General features: G+C 47.2%; 1 protein-coding gene across 1 annotated transcript; it reads right to left on the reverse strand.

The window, feature by feature from the left end:
* Positions 1 to 536: 536 nt before the first annotated feature.
* LOC311590887 (large ribosomal subunit protein eL30-like) lies at positions 537 to 1,016 on the reverse strand (the record flags this gene model as incomplete). The annotated part of the gene is made up of 1 exon (XM_084770186.1): positions 537 to 1,016. A coding segment is annotated over one exon (447 nt), but the record flags the coding sequence as incomplete, so codon positions are not given.
* Positions 1,017 to 11,784: the final 10,768 nt, after the last annotated feature.

Genomic DNA, 11,784 nt, shown 5'->3' on the forward strand with positions numbered 1-11,784 from the left:
GGCTCATCACCAGCTGTAATTCCAATTTTCTGGGCATCCAACTTCCTCACCGGGACTACATGGGTACTACATATAGAGAGGCAAAAGAGCCGGGCGGTGGTGGCACACGCCTTTAATCCCAGCACTCAGGAGGCAGAGTCAGGTGGATCACTGTGAGTTAGAGGCCAGCCTGGTCTACAAAGTTAGTCCAGGATAGCTAAGGCTACACAGAGAAACCCTGTCTCAAAAAAAAGGGGGGGGGGGCTGGAGAGATGGCTCAGAGGTTGAGAGCACTGACTGCTCCTCCAGAGGTCATGAGTTTAATTCCCAGCAACCACATGGTGCCTCACAACCATCTATAATGTGATCGGGTGCCCTCTTCTGGCCTGCAGGTGTGCATGCAGGCAGAGCAGTGTATACATAATAAATAAATAAAGTTTTAAAAAGATAGGCAAAACACCTGCATATATATGTATACACACACATACATATATGCATATATATACATATATGCATGTATATATATATATATATATATATATATACACAGCCATAAATTTTTTTTCAAAAGGAGCTCTGGCAAAGTTTTATTAAAGGAAAACTTTCCTGGTTTGCTTTTCACCAGTCTGTTCTGGCATGCTCCTAATAATATCAAAATCACCTGGGTCAATGATAGCCATTGTGCATGCTCTGTAGAATTTTCCACACGCTGTGCCCAATTCAATATTATTGCCACTGTAGTGATGGCCACCAGTTTTAGCCAACATGGCATAGTACTCTATTTCAGATTTCCTCAAAGCTGGGCAGTTGTTGGCAAAAATAACCAATTTTGCTTTGCTTTGTATGATCATCTTCAGAGTCTGTTTGTATTCCAGGACATACTTTCCACTTTTCATCACAAGGTGGAGCCTAGAGTTGATCGACTCCAGAGACTTTTTTGTCTTCTTTGCGGCCAACCATCTTCCTGCCTTAGGTGCGGGACAATCCCCGACCAAGATCAGCCACCAAGATGGCCGGGGAGCGAGAAAGGCAACATAAATTTTTTATTACTAGTGTGTGCATGTGTGCGTGAGTGTGTGACTGCGTAAGTGCATGCGTGTGTGTGTGTGTGTGTGTGTGTGTGTGTGTGTGTGTGTGTGTGTGTTGCTACAAGAGTTCTCTCTTTTTACCACATGGGACCCAGGTAAAATCAGGTGATCATCAGACTTGCCAGCAAGTGTCTTTAATCGATGACCCATACATATCACTGGCCCCATGTTTCAGTGTTTTGAAGGCACATCAAACTTCGCTTAGAGATGCAAGCATGGACCTGACATGGATCAGAAGAGTTCAATCCCCAGAACCCTCATTTTAAAAATCTGGATTCAGAATCTGTGGAGGAGGGAGCTTGGTGGGTAAAGTGTGAGCCCTGGAGATTAAGTCCCCAGGAGCAAGGGAATGCCAGTCAGGTGGTCACAGGTAGCCTGGAATGCCAGTGCTTCCAAGGACGTGTGTGTGTGTGTGTGTGTGCGTGTGTGTGTGTGTGTGTGTGTGTGTGTGTGTGTGTGTGTGTGTGACAGGTGGTCTCTGGAGCAAGCTGGCCAGGGAGCTTGGGACTCACCTGAGAGACCCTGCCTCAGCAAATCAAGTCAGGCAATAGAGAGGGCTCCCAATGTCTACACACACACACACACACACACACACACACACACACACACAGAGAGAGAGAGAGGGAGAGAGAGAGAGAGAGAGAGAGAGAGAGAGAGAGAGAAATAGAGAGGGAGAGAGACAGACACAGAGACAAAGACAGAAAAAGAGAGGGAGAGAGAAAAAGAATACTTTAAAAAAGTTTGTTTTGGGGTTTTTTTTTTTTTTTTTTTTTTTTTTTTTTTTGGTTCTTCGAGACAGGGTTTCTCTATGTAGCCTTGGCTGTCCTGGACTCGCTTTGTAGACCAGGCTGGCCTCGAACTCACAGCGATCCACCTGCCTCTGCCTCCCGAGTGCTGGGACTAAGGGCGTGCGCCACCACGCCCGGCCTTTTTTTTGGTTTTTCGAGACAGGGTCTCTCTGTGTAGCCTTGGCTATCCTGGACTCCCTTTGTAGACCAGGCTGGCCTCGAACTCACAGCGATCCGCCTGCCTCTGCCTCCCGAGTGCTGGGATTAAAGGCGTGCGCCACCACGCCCGGCTACGTTTTTGTTTTTTTTTTATGAGTTTGATACACAATTTTCTTTTCCTTCTTTTTTGAGGGGAGGGGTTCAAGACAGGGTTTCTCTGTGTAACAGCCCTGGCTGTCCTGGACTCGCTTTGTACACTAGGCTGGGCCTCAGAACCACAGTGAGCCGCCCGTCTCTGCTTCCCAAGTGCTGGGATGACAGGCACGCACCACCACCGCCCCATAGGCTGTACAGTCTCCAATACTTATAAACACCCATAACTTCTCCACTCTATTTGGGGTTTGTTTGTTTGGTTGGTTGGTTTTGTTTTAGGTACAGTCTCACATCTCCCAGGCTGGCCTCAAATGCTTGATAAAGCTGAACGCCTGATCCACCTGCCACCATCTCCCAAGTGATGGGACTACAGGCATGCTCCACCATGTCTGGTGTACGGGATGCTGGGATTGGGGCCACTGTGCATGCTAGGCAAGCACTCCATTTACTTGAACCACATCCCCAGCCGCCTAGGCCCCATTTTTGTCTTAGCGCTCATTTATACACAGACATTCAGGTCGCTTAAACTTCTTTTGTTGTTGTTGTTGTTTTTGTTGTTGTTTTTGTTTTTCGAGACAGGGTTTCTCTGTGTAGCCTTGACTGTCCTGGACTCGCTCTGTAGCCCAGGCTGGCCTCGAACCCACAGCGATCCACCTGCCTCTGCCTCCCGAGGGCTGGGATTAAAGGCGTGCGCCACCACTGCCCGGCTCGCTTCAACTTCTTGGCTGTTGCAAATAATTATGCTACAAACATGAGCACATAAATATCTGAGGCCTGGTAAGATGGCTCAGTGGATAAAGGCACTTGCTGTCGAAGCCTGACGACCTGCATTCAATTCCAGGAATCCACGCAGTGTTAGAAGAGAACAGACCCTCACAAATTGTCCTCTGACCTCCACTCGCACAGACGCCACAGCAAGCAGCGCACACCCACACGAACGCACGAGCCAATGAGTAAACGCGATCAAAACTGGAAATATCTGTTTGAACGCTAATGTTGATTATTTTGGGTCTTCACTCAGACTTTGAGTTGCTGAATCATGTATGTATGTGGTAGCTCTATTTCGGGCTAGAATCTGAAGTATGAACTTCCACTGAGTCAGACAGTGACTCACAGTGAGGAAAGCCCAGTGGGGAGCAGCTTTTAAGAGGTTGACGGTGGCTACCATGGAAAGCGACGCATTGTACCCAAGAAAATTGAGGGGAGGAGATCTGAAGTGATGACTAGGTGAGGTTTTCCGCATTCATCGGCTTGATTTAGTCATTCCCAAAATGTCAAGTGTTTCAGGATGTCGTGTTATGCACCATAAATACATACAGCTTTTACTTGTCAATTAAAAATCAATTGACTGCAGCCGGGCGGTGGTGGCGCACGCCTGTAATCCCAGCACTCCGGAGGGCAGAGGCAGGCGGATCTCTGCGAGTTGGAGGCCAGCCTGGTCTACAAAGTCAGTCCAGGGCAGCCAGGACTGTTATACAGAGAAACACTGTCTCGAAAAACAAAAACAAACCAACAAAATCAATTAATTAAATCTGGGTATGGACTGCATACCTATAAGCCCACCATTGATTGGGGTGTGGAGTTCGGAGGCAAGAGATTGCCTGGGGCCAGAGCTACATAGTAAGATCTTGACTCACTGTCTCCAGACAGACAGACAGACAGACAGACAATAGATAGATAGGCTATCAGGTGTATGGTACATAGCTGTAATGCCAGTGCTTGAGAGGGAAAGACAGAAGGACCGAAAGTTCAAGGTTGGGCAAGCAAGATGGCTCAGCCAGTTAATCTCCATGACCCACACAGTGGCAGGAGACTTGTCCCCTGACTTTCACACAAGTCCCATGTCAGGTGCACTCCCTCCCTCCCCCCCCAATAAATAACATTTAATAATAATTAAAAATAAAAGAAGTTACATCACTATACAATGAGTTCAAGGCTAGCCTGGGTTACAAGAAACTCTGCCAAAGGAAGGAGGGAGGAAGAAACAAGAAAGGAAAGAAGAATATTTTAAAGATCAGTAATGCTTAAAAAAAAAAAAATCAATGTAATATTGTGGGCTCAAAACAAAGACAGGATGATGGCAGGTGCCTTCGCCAGCTGAGCCATCTTGCTGGCCCAGTCTTGAATTTCCGATCCTCTCGCCTTCACCTCCCAAGTGCTAGAGTTCGAAGTACGCAGCACCACACTGGGTTTTCAATGTTGTTATCTTGTTTTTTTTCCAAACAGGGTTTTTCTGTGTAGTCCCAGAGTATTCTGGGACTAAAGGTGTGAGGGTTTCTCTGTTACACAGAGCCCTGGCAGTAGACCAGGTTGGCCTCGAACTCACAGAGATCCTCCAGCCTCTGCCTCCCAAGTGCTGGGATTAAAGGTGTGTGTTAAAGATCCTGTGGGTTTTTTTTTTTTTTTTTTTTTTTTTTTGAGACTAGCGTTAAGGCCGTGAGAGAGGCTGGGAGAGCAATGGCTGCCTCCTGGAGCCCGATTTTGCTGGAAACGATCACTAGCGCCACCTAGCGGCAGGATAGGAGGCAACGCCCGAGGCCCACAGACAAGTTGTTTCTTTTGCTGTAGTCTCTCGTCTGGTCATTTATGGACTTATACACAATCACTGCCTCCCCAAGAACTATCTCTTATATCCATAATCGATACAGATTCTGCGAGTCAAGGATTCTGACAGATCTCACGGTGGATGTTTCCTGCCTGTTTCACGGTGTCTGGAGCCTCAGGTGCTAGAATTATCTAGAGCCATCTGGAAACTTCTTCACTCATCGGTGATACTCTGGGATGGGAGGATTCCAAGGCTGAGCTCATACATGCTAAACAGATATTCCGCCACACTGGCCTACATTGCTAGATTTAAGGTACACACACACACACACACACACACACACACACACACACACACACACACCGCTCTCCAGAACGCTTGCTGTCTTTGCAGAGGACCCACATACAGCTTCCAGCACATACATGACAACTGATATCCACCTATAACTTCTGTTCCAAGAGACCCGACACTTTTTTTTTAACTTCTGTGGGCACTTTACTCATTGTTGCATTTACATATACTCAGACAAAATACTCACACACATAAAATAAAAATAAATCTCTGGTTAAAAATTATTATATTTTAAGGCAGAGGCAGGTGGATCACTGTGAGTTCGAGGCCAGCCTGGTCTACAAAGTGAGTCCAGGACAGCCAAGGCTACACAGAGAGACCCTGTCTTGAAAAACCAAAAAAAAAAAAAAAAAAAAAATTATATTTTAATGCTGGGCAGTGGTGGTGCATGCCTTTGATCCTTTGAGATGATATATATGTACACACTTGCACGCATGCGCTAATACACACACACACACACACACACACACACACACACACACACACAAAGGTTTCACTAAGTTTGAGGGAGACACCACCTCTCCCTACCCCCACCTCTACTCCCACACAGTGGTAATTTCCTTTCAGACCCTGAATTAGGCACAGACCACACCCAAACATCTGTTTTCACAGAGAGAGCCTTTATTAAGTGGGAAAGAAAAGTCAAAGTAGCTGCTTTCTGACTCAGGCAGAAAAACAGCAGCAGAGGACCTCGCAAAATGTAACTTCTAAGAAGAGAAAAGGGGAAGGCTGTGTCGGATGGGCTGGGATGCTGTGGCTTATCTTGATCAGGCATGTTAATTAGGTGAGCCAAGATGGGCGGTCCATTGATGGGCTGACTTGGTGGTCAGCCTCAGAAGGAGGAAGTGGCCAAATGAGGAACTAGACCTTGGCGGTTAGCTTTAGGAATGTAATCTAATGGGTTTTTTTTTTAGCAAGGCAGAGGGCATGGGGGAGAAGGGCAAAGCCTGCCAGAGCCTTGCTCGCCATACTGGAGCCAGCCAGAGTCCCTTCAAAGTCCCCTGGTTTGTTTGTTTGTATGTTTGTGTAAGCATGTATGTATGTCTGTTTGTAAGTTTGAGCATTTTTGTGCAGTGTCCGAAGGCGCCAGAAGAGCATGTGGGGTTCCCCCTGAAACTAGGGTTACAGGCGGTTGTGGGCTCCGTGATGTGGGTGCTGGGAGCTGAACTGGGGTCCTCTGCAAGAGGAGTATGCATGAGCATGCTTAAACAGTGGCACCTTTCTCCATCCCCCTCCAGGCTAGTCTGGACCCCGCGCGCCTGCCTCCTCCTCCTCCCAAGTGCTCAGATTACAGATGTGCACCCCGATTGCCCAAGAGCCGCAAGTGACTTTCAAGGGTACAATATGTTATTGTTATTGTTTTTGTTATCATAGCCAGAGTGACTATGTTGTACAGTGACATCTAATTCAGTTTTTAAAAAGAAGGAAACCCTGTCACTTTGACAACACAGATGCTCCCTGGAGGGTGTTGTTATGGGAAATGAAGCAGGCACAGAAAAAGAAACACCACATGATGTCACCCAAATGTGGGATGTAAAAAAGTCAAACCCATGGATGCAGAGAATAGATGGATATTCAACAAGCTAGGGGTAGGGGTCGAGAGCTGGGCAGTGCAAGGTCGTGAGGTTGGGGGACATAGAGATGGGTTGTCTTTCTGATTAAGAAGTTTACTGAAAGCTGGGCTTTGTGGTGCACACCTTTAACCCCAGCACTCGGGAGGCAGAGGCAGGCGGATCGCTGTGAGTTCGAGGCCAGCCTGGTCTACAAAGAGAGTCCAGGGCAGCCAAAGCTACACAGAGAAACCCTGTCTCAAAACCAAAAACAAAAAGAAGTTTACTGAATTATTAACCCCATGTGCAGACAGACAGCATAATTTTGGGGGTGGGGGGGGGGTGAGTTGCCTATGAAGAGAGTTTGGGCTCAAGAGGCAGGGTTGAGGGTGTCCCCTCTTACAGATTGCAGAGAAGCCCAGGGGAGGCTGGCTTCCTCTGAGTCCCCAGCAGGCATCAGGGAAGGAGGTGGAAGGGGCCACCTGTAGCCTCTCTGATGTCTCACCTGGCCAAGTGAGACATCCAGGAACCTAGGGAGCCTATTGCAGACTCACAGGCAGACTCTCAGAGGGCTTGTGAGCCCTGAGGAAGAGAGGGGAAGGCTGCTGTTGGAACGATGTCCTGGCTAACAGGCGGAGGCTGGTCAAGATGGCAAAGTCACAGTGATGGGGCACTGCATACTCTGCAGTGTAAGAACACATTTGTACTTCATTCTGTGGGAAGAAACACATGCACAGAGTCAGAGACAGAGAGAGGGAGGGAGGACACAGAGAGAGAGAGAGAGACAGACAGACAGACAGACAGACACACACACACATACACACAGAAGACAGACAGACAGACAGACAGAAGACAGACAGACAGACAGAAGACAGACAGACAGAAGACAGACAGACAGACAGACAGAAGACAGACAGACAGACAGACAGACAGACACACACACACACACACACACACACACACACACACACACACAGAAGACAGACAGACAGACAGACAGACAGACAAGGAGAGAGCCCTGTTAGTTTTGTTGGAGTAGAAAAAAAAACTCCTGGTCATCATGGTGGAGACCTGGCATTCCAGTTGGGCTGGCGAAGGGACCACAGGTAGGGCCAACGTTAAGCCAAGCCAAAGAGATGGGAGGAATAATTCGTCCTTTAATGAGATGCTGTACTTTCCCTTGATTTTCTGAAGTAGTCGTCAGAGCGTAACCCCTTCTTTCTATGTATTATCTAAGCGCACTTTCCTTAACACTTTGGGTTTCCAACATGTTGGCTTTTCTCGCTCTTTCTCTAAAGCCTCCCTCCCCAGCGTGTGGCTGTTTGACCTCCACACCAGGTTAAATGGCGGGCCTTTTCTCTTCTCTCCTCCACTTTCCAGGCAGCAGCTGAACTTTACAGTTCACCTACCCTGGGGCTTTCCTCTTAATCTCTAATAAATTTCTCCTTAAGCTTTCATTTGAATCCATTCCCCCACCCCCACCCCACCCCCACCATGTGGTTGCTGGGAATCGAACTCAGGACCTTGGGAAGAGCAGCCAATGCTCTTAACCTCTGAGCCATCTCTCCAGCCCCTTGAGCCCATTCTTTCTTGCTTTCTCCCCAACCCCCCAATCAGGGTTTCTCTGTGTAGCCTTGGATTTCCTGGAACTTGCTCTATAGATCAGACCAGCCTCGAACTCAGAGATCCACCTGCCTCTGCCTCCTGAGTCCTGGGGTTAAAGGTGTGGGCCACCACTGCCCAGCCTCTTAAATTCCTTTACTAATGAGACAAAGAGCCTCAAGGAACCTGGTTTCCCCTGTACCAGTTTGTCTGATCAGAGTTAACTTTCACTCTGGATGTCATCCAAAGACTGGGGACCTTGATGTTTGTGATGCTCTCTCCTTGCTCCCTCCCCCCCCCCCCCAACACAGACAGGCAAGAAGAATAAGGAGAAAAGAAAAACTCCATGCATCTCAGAGACAAGACTGACCAGTTGACGAGAGGGCTAAGAAGAAACTTTGGAATGACTGATTGCCTTTGATGACATGAAGGCGGATCGTTAGGGTGCTAACCTTGTCAGATTGCTGGCTCTCCCGAATAAAAAAAAGCAGCTTAGACATTCAGTGCACATGCCGGGGCTGATTACAAAAATATGGAAAGTTCCAGGGCGAGAAGCAATAAAAGCAAGCAATCTATTGAATCTGCTGCTTTCAGGACATCCCATAACCCCCCCCCCCCAGCCAATCCACGCTGAGATGACCTACATTCTGACCTTCCGTCAGGTGAGGGGATAAACACCTCTCTTGCTTTAATGACTTTAAATATATGTATATAAGCATATGCTGGGGTGCATGTATGTGTTTATACGTGCACAGGGGGAGGGGGCAGAAGCTGTCTTTAGGAAATGCCCACCTCATCTACCATCTATGTATGCATGTATGTATGTATGTATGTATGTACGTACGGTATGTATATACGTATGTATGTATGTACATATGTATGTATGCATGCATGTATGTATGTATGTACGTACGGTATGTATATACGTATGTATGTATATACATATGTATGCATGCATGCATGCATGTATGTAAGTACGGTATGTATATACATATGTATGTATGTACATATGTATGCATGTATGTATGTATGTATGTATGTAAGTACAGTATGTATATACGTATGTATGTATGTACGTATGTATGTATGTATGTACATATGTATGTATGATCTATCTATCTACCATTATCTATCACCTATCAATCTATCATCTCTCTATCATTATCTATCAATCTATCTATCTATGTATCTATCATCTATCTATCCTGTGTGTGAGTATCCTTTTCCTTGTGCACTTATGGAGGACGAAAGACAACTTGTGGGTGTCCATTCACTCCCCCACCTTGATGGTCCTGGGGACCACAAGCAGCGGGTGCCCCCATCCTCTTAGCTATCTCACCGTTTCTACCTCATTTTTCAAAATAGGGTCTTTTCACTGGGACCCCGGGGCTGACAGGTATGGCTAGACTGGCCTTGAACTCCTGTCTCAGCCTCCAGAGTGCTGCAGTGACAGTATAGCACCATGCCTGATTTAAACCACTTGTGTGTTTATTTACAAACAATGATGAAGTTTATTAAAAGGGTATTCTACACGGATTTAAGCCCAGCAGTAAACAGAAAGAGAAAGAATAAGACACACCCAACAGTGCGGGTGTGGCTTAGCCCTCCAGCCAGCATTTCGGATGGGCAAACAGTCCTTTGTGTCCGATATGCAACTGAACCGTTTCAAGTGTTTCTACTCTGCCTTCTTTTGTGTCTGTGAAATAACATCACAGTTCTCAATTTATGATTGGTTTCACAAGTTTTAGGCAGCTGGCCAGGTGGAACCTCACACTTCCTTGGTTTGATTTTTTTTTTTTTTTGTGGTGTTCAAAGGCCAGATCACAACAACAAATGGTTTGTTTGCCTGCGTTTGCTGGTGGAATTAAAAGGGTAAATTTGCAAAAGATTTAACGGAAAGATCTAGCCCAGCCTTATCTTCCATCAGGCAGCACCTCACCCTAAAGGAAAGCGTTGAAGGCACAGTTTTCTGCTGAGAGTCACTTGACCTAAGCTGCTAAGGGAGCTGGGTCACAGGGAGGTCAGCCTCACTGGCAGCGGGAAGTGTGAAGAAAACCAAAAGAGAGAACTACCCTCATCCTCCAGTTGCAGAGCAGGGGATTTCCTTACCGTGCTGACCCGGGTGGACTGGAAACTTTCAGGCTTTGGAAGACCGCCTATTTCTTCAAAATATTATAAAGGCCCTCAGAACAGGGGACTCAAGTGTGGTTTTTGGTCTGGTCTCCTGGGGCCTGGTGCACGAAGCCAGTAGCCTACAAAAGCCTCTGGTAAAATGGCTTTAATTGATAGCGGGAGACTTTCTTCAGTTTGACGCAAGAAGAGACGGGGTTGGGGGAGGGGTTGGGGGAGGGGCGGGGAGGGGTTGGGGGAGGGGCGGGGAGGGGGCGGAGAGGGGGCGGAGGTGAAGAATAAGCGAAGAAGGAAGGGGGTTGGGCTGGGAGGTAGGTAACTCAGAAGAGCGCTCAGCATGTGCAAAGCCAGCACCACATAGAGTGAGTGTGGTAGCACATTCCTCAGGAAATGGAGGAAGCAGGAGGATCAGAAGTTCAGGATCATCCTCAACTCCATAGAGAGTCTGAGGCCAGCTTAGTTGACATGGGGCGGGAGGAGGGGAGGGAGGGGAATGGGCGGAGACCCGGAACCGGGTGAGAAATGAGCCCTATTCTAATAACTTTTGCACGAGCGCCACCTTGAGGCCTGTGGTGGAGCTGCAGAGAGGACCTGGAAATATACAGCCGGGCTCCCTTGAGGTTTCAGGTTGTCCTTAGGTGACTGACAGGAGGAGATGCATTCCCAGTACAGGAGTTGCAAATGAGACGCATCCTTGTGAGAGAGCAGAAGAGGAGTAGAAAGGTCCAGGTGGGGAATAAAGAAATAGCTGAGTGTTCTAACTCTGCAGCTGCAGGCAGCCTGCCAAAGCGTTTCAATTACTGAGCTGACACCATTTTCTTTTTCTCCTTGCATGTAATATAAAAAAGTGACTGGAAGTCTTTATGACCCAAGATGACTGTGAAGGTCATTAGAGGTCCCTTTTTTATGGCAACCAAAGTCACAGGCAAAGATTTAGATCAAGGCAGCCGGGCATGGTGGTCCACACCTTTAGACCCAGCCCTTGGGAGGCAGAAGCAGACAGATCTCTGTGAGTTGGAGGACAGCCTGCTCCACATAGAGAGTTCCAGAACATCCAGGACTACACACAGAAAGCTTTCTCAAAAAAAAAAAAATCAAAACCAACCAAGCAAAAAAAACAGGCTTGAACCAGAACTAGTGGAAAATGGGGGAGAGAATTAATGATACCTATGTCTTCTTTTTTCTTTTCTTTTCTTTCTTTCTTCTTTTTCTTTTTTTTTGGTTTTTTCGAGACAGGGTTTCTCTATGTATCCTAGGCTATCCTGGACTCACTTTTGTAGACCAGGCTGGCCTCGAACTCACAGCGATCCGCCTGCCTCTGCTTCCCGAGTGCTGGGATTAAAGGCGTGCGGCACCACGCCCGGCTCTTCTTTTTCTTTTTTTTTATATTTTATTTAATTTTAATCTATGTGCATTAATGTGAAAGTGTCAGATCAGAT

This window comes from Acomys minous (assembly GCF_964271855.1).
Source record: "Acomys minous genome assembly, chromosome: 20".
NCBI lineage: Eukaryota > Metazoa > Chordata > Mammalia > Rodentia > Muridae > Acomys > Acomys minous.